The sequence below is a fragment of the Catharus ustulatus genome, chromosome 2, assembly GCF_009819885.2.
Source record: "Catharus ustulatus isolate bCatUst1 chromosome 2, bCatUst1.pri.v2, whole genome shotgun sequence".
Classification (NCBI taxonomy): Eukaryota; Metazoa; Chordata; class Aves; order Passeriformes; family Turdidae; genus Catharus; species Catharus ustulatus.
Genome location: NC_046222.1, coordinates 5294567 through 5307171, shown reverse-complemented (window position 1 = coordinate 5307171; position 12605 = coordinate 5294567). Strand labels below are relative to the sequence as shown.

The window sequence follows — 12605 nt, the reverse complement described above, 5'->3', positions numbered from 1 at the left end:
TTGACAGAGCACAGCACGGGTTGGGGGATTTTATTTTGGGCTAGCTCTGGTCTGATCCTGTGAGCTGAACACCCGTGAGCAGCTGGAGAGCTTTAGGTGAACCCCTGGGGCGCTGCAGGAAAGATGCAGCGTTTGCTGTGTGCTCCAAGGCAGCTGAACAATACCAACCCCGCGCAGTGAGCACGGGACCACCGGGAGTTTCTTTCCAAAAGCACATTCCTGACCCAGGCTAACGCTGTGTGAATGCATCTGCCAACAGATGACTGCAGAAAACAACAGCCACAGGAGAGTCCCAAGGACAGAACATGGACACCAGCTCCAGTGTGATCCAGCCTCTCTGTATCAGAGCTCAAATCTCTTTTTGCTCATTTGACAGGCCCTATTTAAAATGTGTTTTTCTAAGAGTGTGCTATAGAGGGATTATGACAGCTGCAAGCTGAGAGCTAAAGAATGTTTTGTGTTTAGCCAAACATTTCCTCTGTGCCTTAGCATCTTCAATGTGTTTCTTATTCTCTCCTCTATACCCTATCCCAAGCTGCCTCCTACACCAAAATTAGCTCCAATTAGGGCATTAATATCTTCACTTCAAAGATGCTGCAGCTGGTCAGTACTGACCAACAGGGATTACATTTTTTTTCCTGTCTTACACTAGACTAATACCAGGATAAGAGAAAGGCTCAAAATACTCATAGGAAAGAAAAAAAAATTCCATTAGTCTGAGATGCACTGTACAGTCACTGTCAAGATGGGATTTCCATTTGTGTATCAGAAATTCAGATTTTTTCTGAAAGAGGGAAATGATATGCAAACAATATTCTAATAGAAGACAAAGACTGGGATTTTGAGTGCACAGAAGAAAGATTTATTTCAGGTTATGGTTTCCACAGCAACTTTTCATTTTATTCCTCGTGTCTATCTGTCTTATAAGGTCTTTCACAACATTTATATATAATGAGATGTTCTTTTATGGGAAATTATTAAGAAATTAATTTCTCAAGGAAAAAACCCGTAACTTTTCCTGTGTATATTCCTGCAGCTTCACACACACACAGAGCAATGTACCTATGAATCAAGATGTTTGCATATAAGTGCAGATTTTTTTTTTTGCTATCTATAGCAGCATGAAATTGGCAGCCACTGTTGATTACACAAGAATGACAATGATGAAGGATGTGATACTAAGTGTAGCTGTAGTGTAGATATTCAGACCTGGAGACAGGCAGTGCTCCTGAAGGTACCAGAGCTTTGCAGGCACTAACTTGCCTGATTAAGGAGGCAGCCCTAACAAAAACTGACTGGTGGTGTTGGATTCCCATCTTCCTGAGTTGCACAAAAAGATGAGCAGCCAGACCAGAGCTTTTCAGCAGTGGGCTCACTCATCTGTTTATTCCACACATCATTCCTCTCACACGAGATGGAGTGAGTTACAGGACATTCGTGTACTAAACACGTTGTTTTGCCACATGTGGCTGTGTGTTTTGCACAGAACAGGGGGTTGTATTCTTCAGAAATCATAAATCTAACAAAGAAACTATTTCGGGGGGGTGTCTGTGGTTTCTCTTTCAGACGTACACGTGGAAATCTAAACTATAAGCACAGCTAGATACAACCATTATGATATGACAGTATAAGCACTGTTGGACTGTGGCAGAAGTGAGACAAAAATCAATCCCAAAAGCACTTAGCCTTGTTTGCTCAGCAGTACTTATTGACAGCTGAGAGAATAGAATGAGTGGAAATGAAATTTTCAGAGCTCAGTACACACTGATGAGATTAAAGTCAGAAGACCTAGAGAGGGACCATCGGCATAAAAATGCCTTAATAATGTAGAATCCAATGTTTACAGCATCCTCTTTCCTATTATAGCCCTGCTGGTGACTAAGCCTTGCCTGGTGCATTGACCTTGGCTGGCTACCACCTGACAGTGCCCAGCCAGACACTCTCTCACTCCCCTTCCTCAGCACAACAGGGGGAGAAAATATGATGGAAAAGTTCATGGGTCAATATAACAACAGGGACATCACTGGTTAGTGTCATGGGCAAAGCAGGCTTGACTTGGGGAAGTTAATTTCATTTATTAGCAATTAATAACAGAGGAGGATAATGAGAAATAAAAAACAAAATTGAATCCTTTGCTCTCACTCCCTCTTCTTCACAGATTTATCTCATATTCCCCAGCCCCAGCAGTGCAGCAGGGTGGGGAATGGGGTTTGGGGGTTTCAAACCTCTTCACCTCCATCACTCCCCCTTCACACAGTTCCTCTGTTCCAGCAAGTTCCTTACCATGGAATAAAGTCCTTCAGGATCTGCTCTAATGTGGATCCTTCCCACAGGCTGCAGTTCTGCATGACTGCTCCAGCATGGGTGCTTTCCATGGGATGCAGTCCTTCAGGAACAGACTGCTCCAGTGTGGTTTCTGCCAGAAAACCTGCTCCTGTATGGATCTTCTCCAGGGTCACAGCTCCTGCCTGAAGTGTCCTCCAGGATGCGATCCTCATGAGCTGCTCCTCTGTGGACCCCCATGGGCTCACCACAGGCTGCAGGGGAATCTCAGCTTTGGCACCTGGAGCACCTCCTGCCCTCCTTCTCCACTGACCTTGGTGTCTGCAGGGCTGTTCCTCTCACATTTTTCTCACTCCTCTTCCTCACGGGTGCTGCAGAGTGTATTAAATATTCAGAAAAGTTTCTTCACTGAGAAGTTGGTCAGGCATTGTAACAGGTTGCCTGGGGAAGTGGTGAAATCACCATCCCTGGATGTGTTAAAAAACATGTATATGTGTCACAGAGGAACACAGTTTGGTTGTAACCATGATGGTGCTGGGTTAATGGTTGGATTTTAGTATCTCAGAAGTTATTTCCAACCTTAACAATTCTATGATTCTGTAAGACAGATGTCAGCCAAGAACAAATAAAATGCTGCATGTTATGTATTTAGATTTGGTATGTGAGCTTAGATTCACAGAAGTCTAAGAACAGAAGATGTTTCTCATCAAGAGTGATTAATTTCCTATTATGCATTGGGGGAAAAAACTAAAAAGTGAGGGAGACCTGCAGTAAATATGTCTCTGTGGAGAAGTTCAGTGAAAAGCACTAAAAATTCCAGAACAAATCACTATTTGGAACCTCTTCTTATACACATACAAAAGGCAATAAAAGAATGAAGAATAAAATTGGATTTGATGCCAAAAAGAGAAAGAAATAAAACTAGATGATAAAATACTTGGAGAACATAAAAATCAATAAACTGAGAAAACTAGTGCATGAAAAGTTTGGGGAGGAAAAAGAGAAAAGTGGGTACTTGCTTAAAGAAGCACCATTAAGAGCAAAAGTACAAACTATGGCATGACAGAAGTGATAGGAAATGTAGAATAAATCCCACTTGGTTAATTATTGAGTTCTTCACTGTCTCCAGTACATGACAGGTGAATACAGATTGTGGACACAAAATCAAGGAGCTGACAAGTTATCATTAACAGCAAAGACCACAAAGTCAGAAAGACCAGGTCACAAAGACATCACAGGTGTTACAGTTGCTAGAGGAGGACCAAGGAAAGCATTATTTTCTCATCAGAGAAGAAAAGCTGTGACAAATTGATGCCAGGAAGGTTAGATAAAACTTATAGCTACAACTTCAAATTTAGGAACCCTGAGCTCTTCACTGAACTGTCAAATACCCTTTGGACATCTGCTCCATTTCCAGAGCCTGTAGGAAAATTGTTTACCTTCATTCCAATCCTGGTGTTGAAATTTGTGATTTTAAACAAATATTGTTCATAATGTGAAGTCACATTTCAGTTTATGAGACTCTAAACATAACACTTTGTCACCATTTTTTTCCATATTCAGTGAAGAGAAAGAGGCATCACAACACCTGCTATTTCCAGAAGACAAATTGTTCATAGATTAATCAGAAAGCAGACATCATCATTATTACAAAGAGTGTCCTATGAACAATGTGAGGGAAAATCCACACAATAAACAGGAGCATTTTCATCTATAATCACATCTGGTGCTAAAAAGCTCAAGTGACATTCAGTCAACTGTGCATTTGACTAACAGTCAATCTGAAACAGCAGTGTCACGCTCCCAGGCTTTTAAAAAAATTTTTTTTCTTGTGACAATGTGCAAATAGTTCACTCCAATTCCCATCACTTTTTTGTAGCTCTCTCACAATGATTATTCAACAAATAGTCAGCATTTTCCTACACATTTTGGCAGCCTAAAATACCTGCTTTGATTAAATTTTCTTTCAGTGCGAATAAAAAGAGTATAGGGTCACCAAAAGTGTACTTATAATTTGGGGGGGAGGGCAGAATCATGATAAATACACTCATTAAAAAAAAAATCAAGTTGCTTATTTGAGCAATGCACATTTTGAGTTGTTCTTTGGGTTACACCAAGCCTATTCCATACAAAATCAGCATGACAGAAAATACTAAAGTGATTTATTTCTCATTCTCAAATACTCAACAGATCAACTCATCAGCCCAAGAAGCAGGGCACAGAGAGCTCTGGTCGTGGCAGGCAGAGAGAAGCCACCAAAGCCCACACCAGGAGCTCCACATTGGACGAAACCCTGCCCTTCAGTCACAGCCAACAGTGAAAGCACCTATAGAAGCTTTATTGATATCCCAGCCTTTCTTACAACCACCCCCACAGCCACATTAATTCTCCTTGGCCTGATAACTTTTATTAATCATACACAAGTGTAAAAAGGGTAAGGGCTGATTTTATTCCAGGACAGCCCATGTCATTGCCAGAGAACCTCATTTCAGTGCTAAGCCTGCTCAGAAATTCTACATTAAAAGTTTTAGTGACGAATACACCAAAACCTGCAAAGCACACACACGCACAAAGCTCACTTACCGTCACACTCTGCTGTGCCCGTTTATGTAACCAGCAAGCTGAAAAGGAGGATTTCAGGAAGTTAGAATGGTTTGATGGTGCAGGGCACACAGCTGTTATATCCTCTAGCTGCCCCCAGCTCTTGAAAGACTTTCCTCAAAAACATGTTAAGTTCTTAAATTTTTTTACATCCTGCTTTTTAATGCACGCTTGCTTTATTTTTCCCTTCATTGAAACTTTTGGTCATGCTAGGTGTCCTGGTTTCTTCTGGGGTAGAGTTCATTTTCTTCTTAGTAGATGTGTTTTGCATTTAGCATGAGAAATTAAACAAATCAGCTATCTAATATGCCCCATGCTCAATTATCTGAAAGATATCAAAGTATGTACACTTGACCAAGGGAAAACTTATCACTGCTCATGGAAACAGAGCAGTTTGTGCTTAGTTTATGAACTGTCATTCTTAAGTATAGAATTTTGTGCCAGTAAATGCAGAACAAACAATTCTAAAAACTCAAAGCCTGCCCTGTTCTCAGAAAGAACACTTTTCATCCTGAGTGAATCTCTGACATGTCAGTAATGCATTCATATCCCAATACTTTTGGCTCTTTCCAAACTCCAGATTTATTTTAAATTGCCACCCCTTGTTTTCTTATGACTTCTCCAAAAGGACAGTGAATATATGAACATTTTCCTCAACCCTTGCCTCCCACCTCAGTCTCAGCAGTAAAGTGAATGCCCTTGTACCTACTCAGCTATGGGATTGTAATGCATTTCAGGTTCACCAAAGGACTCACCTCTGCACCTGAAAATCAAGCATAAAGTCACCCCAGTGACAGCAATGACACCTGCAGCTGCTCCTCTCAGGGTGTAGAGAAGCATTTGGGAAGTGTCTGAGCAATGAGAAAAGAGAGCAAGTTACAGAGCTACATGTCAGGATCCATGCATTTGTGACATAACTGCCTACCTTAACTGGAGAAAAAAGCTAATCCTCTGCTTCCAAACAGAGAGAAACAGATGAGCTGTCTGCATGTCAACCAGATACAAGGAGCTGCCTCACACCCCCAGTCTTTTGTGTGTACAAACACATTTTCATTTTCAACTCATCTGCCTTTACACTCTCCTTTTCTTCAAGTACTATTAGCTCTGAACAACAAAACTGAGCAGCCATCCCTGCAAAATATTGTTATTAATGATGGTCTATATACTGATTCCTGTTCTTCATGCCTTTACTGAGATATTTTGGGGATATGAGCATTTATTCAGCTGTTCTTACAAATCCTACTGCAATAGACTCCCAACAGGTCCAGCACAACCAGAGGAGAAGCTGAATTTTAATCTTTACTACATTTGGAACACTTGCAAGTCTCAGACAGACATGTCCCAAGGAAATCTTCTCCAGGCCATCACCACTGTGGAAAAGCTGGACAAAATATTGTGGGGAAGGTGCTTTTAGATTCTTTCTTGTTTCTCACTATCCTGCTTTGATTTGACTGGCAAGAAATTACTTTGTCTCAAGCCTCTTTTGCCTGTGACAGAAATTGGTGAATGATCTCTCCTTGTCTTCACCTTGACCCATGAGCTGTCCATTGTTTTTTTCTCTCAACATGTCTTGTTGAAGAGGGAGGAGCAACAGAGCAGCTTGAAGGGCACCTGGCAGCCAGCCAAGGTGAACCCACTGAAAGCAGAATAAGGAATTCTTGTAAAACAGAACAGGAATTAAAAAAAAATCATACTGAAAAGTTCTCCATATCATTTCACAGAGGATTTGATTTCAAAATTATTAATTTCTCTCTCAACATGCACTAGGACTTCACCTTATAACCTACTTCCAGGGCCCTGGCATTTAATGGGAACAGCTGCACAGAACAGCAGAGAGGAGCCCAAAGCATGATGAAAAGCAATCATAAAATAACATTATTTACATCTCAGCTCCAAGTCCAGAGTCTGGTTCATGGCTGGGTGAGTCACCAGGCAGGTGACAGAGGGAATTGAGCTGTTGGTCCAGCCAAAGTAGCTCACTCTGGTCACTGTTCCATTGGGGTGATGGAATTCTTCCTCAGAGCTGTGATTGCTTGCAGGGATCCAGGAGATGTCAGCAGGTGGCTTTCCTGCAGCTGCCTGACAGACAGCCACCCTGCTCGGGTCGTGGGTCAGAGTCACCGTAGGAGGGACTGCAGAAAAAATTTTTAAAAGCCACAACCATTACTTATATTCATATTTTATATTTCACATTCATTTTTAGTATAAAATCACCAACTGAGAAACTGACAAACAAGTGGTATTTTTTAGATTGTATAACCAATTAGTGAGATTTTAAAATAATTTAAAATATTAGCACATCTTTAAGGAAAAACAATATATCAAAAAGTCCAAGGTGGACACCTCAAAAACTAGCAGGCTGCATCTAAAATACTGCTTCCTCCTCTTTTCCAAAAGGTAACGACTGTTTAACAGGAGATGGGATGACAGAGAGGAGTGGATTAAATAAAGATTTGCAGTTTAACTGATGAAAAGGCAGAATGCTCAAGCTTCAGGTACAATATTTAGGAGTTTGAATATGTAGAATCAAAAATCTGATAGCAGGGAAATAGAAGAGGAGTTGGACAGAACTGTTGTGCTTGAAGTCCAACCTCTCACATTCTGCATTTGGCAAAGCAAGGAAAGACTCACACCTACATCTTTATCAGAAAGGTAAGATTCTGCAGGGAACAAAAAACAGATTCTGCAGGAAACCCAAAACCAAAACAAACTAATAGAAGAACCCAACCAAAACCCAAAAAATTCAAGTGACTAAAATTACTAAAAGCAATCATAGAATTGAAAATCTATTTCTTATGATTTTTAGTTATATGGAGATGATTTAACTATTATAGCCAAAACACAAAGTCTTCCTGTGTTTGTTTTGGGTTTTTATAATTTATGGAAACCTAGATATAGTTTATATGAAAAAGGTGATTTGATGTCTTCATTATGCTTCCTAATATTATTTTGCTCCTGCCTATGTTGCAAATAGACTACAGTAAATTCACGAATACAAGCCGCACTGAGTATAAGCCGCATCTCTGGGTGTTGGCAAACATTTCGGTTTTTGTCCATAGATAAGCCGCACACGAATATAAGCCGCTCTGTCGTTCGCAGCGAGGACCTGCGTGCAATTAGTAACAGAACCGCGGGAGGGCGGGGTTTACTGGCTGAGCTAAGGCTGTGTAGGCTCGGCCCGCTAGGGGCCGCTGACGGGGCCAGGTGGGCCAGCACGGTGCTGCAGCTCGGGGCCGGCCGCCGCTGCCACTGGGCTCAGTCACCCCGGGTCGGCGCTGCCCCGCGGTGGCAGGCAGGGACGGAGCTTCCCCTGCTCCTACGGCAGCGGCGGCGGGCGGGGACGGAGCTTTCCCGCGCCCGTGGCGCCGGCGGCGGGCAGGGACGGAGTTTCCCCGCTCCTGCCGCGGCGGTGGCAGGCGGGGACAAAGCACCCCGTCGGCTCCCCGAGCCGCGGCAATGGCTGCGCGGGGCTCCCGTCGGCTCCCCGGGCCACAGCAATGGCAGCGCGGGGCTCCTGTCGGCTCCCCGGGCCGCAGCAATGGCGGCGCGGGCTTCCCCCCCCCCGCCCCTCCCCAGGCCGCGGTAGGGGCGGCCCGGGTCCCCCCTCTCCTCCCCGGGCTGCGGCAATGGCGGCGTCGGGCCCCCCCCGTCTCTCCCCTGGGCTGTGGCAGAGGAGGGAAGGAGAGAGCTCTCCCGCCTCTCTCCCTGCCCCCCGTGCTGCCTACAGGGAGCCAGGCTCCACCCGCGGTGCAACAGAGTAGCGATTTGTAACAATCGCAAAATGCCGACTTTGCAGCTGCTCGGCTCAGCACTCTGGCAGGCACTTCTGAGGTTGTATTAGCCGCTCCTGATTATTAGCCGCATTTCCGGTTTAGGAGCAAAATCTTAGTCAAATTGGTGCGGCTTGTATTCGTGAAATTACTGTAATTTAATTTTTACTTTAGTGATGCAGTCTTACCTATCACAGTCAGAGAAAAGAAACAATCAAAATTCCCTTCCCCACTGACAATTTGACAGGTGTAATTTCCCTCATCCTTGAGGTTCACAGGGTAAATACGAAGTGCAAGGTCAATGACAGGTGAGTATTTCCATGTGATCCTCTCACTGCAGTTGTTCCTCTTTGTCTCATTTATATCCCTTCTGTAGGACAGCACACAGCAAGTGCTGCAATTCATCTTCCATAAGACCAGTATGCAATCCACCTTGGAGATCCTGGGGCAACTCAGCACAGCTTCATGGCCAGCCTCTACAATCACTCTGTCGTGAGCTGCATAAGATGAAAAAATACATTAAAAAGATGCTACAGCTGTTGTAAAAGCACAGGAAACTCTTGGCTTCAGTTAAAATGCACTTCCTGACTGTACTGACAGTCTTACGGCACATGCTGGTATTCACCTTCCAGATCCACTTCCTGAAGTTTGGAAGTGCAGTGGAGATGGTGCCTTTCTGCTGTGGACAGTGATGCTGCAAGTCCTCCACCTTTCTTTTAGGCAACAAATTCCTATCACTTTAAGACAGGCTTTGAAAAATTGATGGGGCAGGCAAAATTCACTCTTAAGGGAAACTACTTTTTAAAAATTGATTGTGTTCCTGAATTAGGTGCCTTGCTTCAAGTGCCAGTAAAACTCGGGATAGCTGTGGCACACACATGTGGCACGGTTAAAACCAACATCCCTTGGAGCAGTAGTTTATAAGAGACATAGGTGGATCCCTTTTATTCCAGAAATCATAGCTCCCCTGCCATTGTCCCAGCTGAACAGATGTGTCTTTAGATCACCAGTTTTGGATTCCTATCAGATTTATCATTCTTTGCCACTCTGCAAGGCACTCAATTATTTTGCCAGCTGAAGTGACATTACTTTTTCCATTCCTACTAAACAATAGGCAAAATTTGTTCTGGTGTGTTGAAGTTTCAGTGTCCTGTCAAGTTGGAAACACAGAGTACCAAACAGTGCTATATGTAGTTTTGGATCTTTCTCACTTACTTTCAACCAGGTTGATTGGCAAGAAAAGGAGCACAGCCAGAACTGCCTGTTTCTGAGCCATCTTTAGCAGAAGGAGTCAGCACTGCAGAAAGTGAAGGCAAAGAAAATGGCATGTAGTCACAAATTGTTGTGCTCATCCCTTCAAAGAGAATATACAATAAAACCCCTGTTTCCTTTGAAAGCAGGAGTTCTAAACATGAGCCCATGTCATACTGAAAAAAGTAAGGCCAAAATAGGGTTGAAAATTTAAAAAAAAAATACTTTGAGAAAGACAAAACTCCAAACAAACCAAAACAAGCTACTGTTTACAGTTTTTCAAACTCCTGCATCTCTGATACTACTCAGGATGTAGACTTCATAAGCTATTTGGCAAAGAAATTATTCCTAGCCTTTGCATGCTTTTAAATTCTTGAAGAGCAACTTCCCTTTTGGGGCAGAACAAAAAGAGCAACCCTTCTATTGCAAGGGATCAAAACCATGCGAGTTTTTTCTTGCTTTCATAGGCAGGGTGAATATTGTCATATTGGAACTTTTCCCAGAGAAGTATCTTTTTTTTTTTAATGCATACAAATCTCATATATGGGGTTTATTTGCTCAAGAGAACAGGCATTAATGATTAAAAATGGGACCTTACAGAAAGAAGAGAGTATATGACTGTTTAACTATTAATGTATGAAACACAGAATTTAATCTGCAATTTTTAAAACTCACAACCCTTGAACAGTTGCGCCTCTGAGCGAGAAGGAAGACAGAAAATCCAAAAAGGAACAACCAAGCAGAAATTAAGCAAACCCATTTAAAAGCAGCAAATGAATACTTGGTGGCTCGCCTTGTGTTCCTGCCTTTGATGGAATTAAAGTGCCTCAACAGCTGCATTAAAATAAATCAAAATTTTTACTCAGCCTGGGTGGTGGTGGCTGGCACGATGCATGTGTCACTCTTCCAGGTGTGGAATGGCACTGCTGCTGCTCAGATTCATCCCAAGGAGTGCTGAGCTGGGGGAGATTCACTCAGTTAGGCTCAGGAGGAGCCTGGGAGGGGAGCAGCAGCAGCTCCAGCTGCTCCAGCGTTCCAGTTCTTCTGGGGTGAGCAGGGAGACTTCAGCGCCTGCAGCCGCTGCCACGGGATCCCAGTGCTGATGGCTGATCCCAGGCAGCTCCTGCACACCAGGGAACTGCAGGGATGTTCCTGGAGCTCCCCTCCCTCTCTGTCCCCAAGAAGGGCCCAAGTATAACTGCAGTGGGGACTATCTCAGTTTAGGAGATTCCATCCCAGGCAGTGCCTGTGTTCAGCTGTATGGTCCATCAGTTTCTTTGTTGGTTCTGAGACCTGAACATGCAGCTGATTTTTCTCACAGGCAGATAAAGCCTCCACCCCCTTCTCACCATGAGTCAAAAAACGCACTGGTGGAAGTACACTGCCCTGAAGAGGATGTGGCAGAGTTAAATTGAGAGAAACTGCTTTGTGACATGTCACAACCTTGACTGTCTGTTGTTACACATCACACGCCAGCCACAAGCCTTGAGCTGTGCAAAGCACCAACTTAAAACCAGGTAAATGCATGCAATGTTCAACATTATTTAAATATTTACTAACAAAAACTGAAGGAGGAAATCAACCTCACTTGCTTGCTCAATGGTTTTTTCTACAGCTGTCTCCTCTAGGTTGTTAATCTCAAAAACAAAATTTTAAGTCATATCAGCCCCTAGTTCATTGACTGTGGAGTTAAATAGATCTTCTGTTGTCACTCCTGTGGCATATGATTGCTAATGGTTTTCAGTCTGGATGACTAAGAAAATTTCCTGTGACACAAATCTCTGGAGTGTTTCACTCTCTAAAATAGTGTTCAGTAATTCTTTATTTGCATCCAAAGTCAACTCCCCAGTGTATCCCAGGAGGGCTTCCTTTGACATCTTTTCCTGGAATAATTCTGATGGGAACTAATCTACGTTATCCACGTTACCACTATTTTTTCTTCACATCTTTAAAATGTGTTTCTACATATAAACAGTACATGCTCATTTACCACACTAAGAAACACCAGCCCAGGATTCCAAGTTCAGAGCTGACTGGGCAGTTCCTTAAGCAACAAGAGATCTTCCCTCTTTTTCAGAAGCTTCAGGTCACAAGTGACCCCTTGACAGAACCTTGGACTAAGGCGCTGCTGCAGATTTCACTACAGCTACAAAATACTTTCCACTTTTACTTTAAAGAATGTCCAAAAATTGTCCAGTGATGTTTCTCATTTCCATATCCAGTATAATATCAAATTGGGTTTATTTTCCATCAATTAACAATGCAAACAGAAAGATTAATTGAAAAATAAATATGTCAAAAATCCAAAAATAAACAAAGATGTCAAATACTACATCATCATCTGTCATGTGCAACCGTCTACCCAGAAAACAAAACAAAACAACAAAAAAACTCTAAAACTCTCTTATTTTTGCATTTCTGCTGGATATATTGCTTTGACCTTCTGTGTTTGGAGGTCCCTCATGTCACCTCCAGTTTCCAACACAACTTTAAAGAGAATGCAGTTGCCAAAATGGAAAGAAAAGTGCTATCTTTACACCAGCAGTCTTTTATCTGGCACTGAAAAATGTCCATTATTTTTTTTGAGGAAGGGCAGCACACACATCAGAGTCCTTTCAAACAAAATTAAGGTATTTCCCTAATTCAATCTTTAAAAGTTCCAACTTTTTCTAGAGTTGTACTGATATTTAGAGAGAAAGA

At 42.7% G+C, this 12605-nt stretch overlaps 1 protein-coding gene across 1 annotated transcript; it reads right to left on the bottom strand.

Moving 5' to 3' along the window:
* Positions 1 to 6698: 6698 nt before the first annotated feature.
* Positions 6699 to 11939, bottom strand: LOC117009747 (cell surface glycoprotein CD200 receptor 1-A-like). Its single transcript, XM_033084074.2, has 4 exons — positions 11896 to 11939; positions 9870 to 9951; positions 8843 to 9151; positions 6699 to 7016 (listed from the first exon to the last, which is right to left on the bottom strand). The coding sequence occupies exons 2-4, from the start codon at positions 9928 to 9930 to the stop codon at positions 6760 to 6762; spliced, it is 627 nt and encodes a 208-aa protein (XP_032939965.1). The 5' UTR covers positions 9931 to 9951; positions 11896 to 11939; the 3' UTR covers positions 6699 to 6759.
* Positions 11940 to 12605: the final 666 nt, after the last annotated feature.

What these genes read in the sequence shown, in the direction of transcription:
- LOC117009747 (XM_033084074.2), bottom strand. Translation starts at nt 9,930, where the DNA reads ATGGCTCAGAAACAGGCAGTTCTGGCTGTGCTCCTTTTCTTGCCAATC. An exon ending in GCCAATCAACCTGGTTGAAA is followed by an intron (nt 9,152 to 9,869) that starts GTAAGTGAGAAA and finishes CATCTTATGCAG; the next exon opens with CTCACGACAGAGTGATTGTA. An exon ending in CTTTTCTCTGACTGTGATAG is followed by an intron (nt 7,017 to 8,842) that starts GTAAGACTGCAT and finishes TTTTTTCTGCAG; the next exon opens with TCCCTCCTACGGTGACTCTG.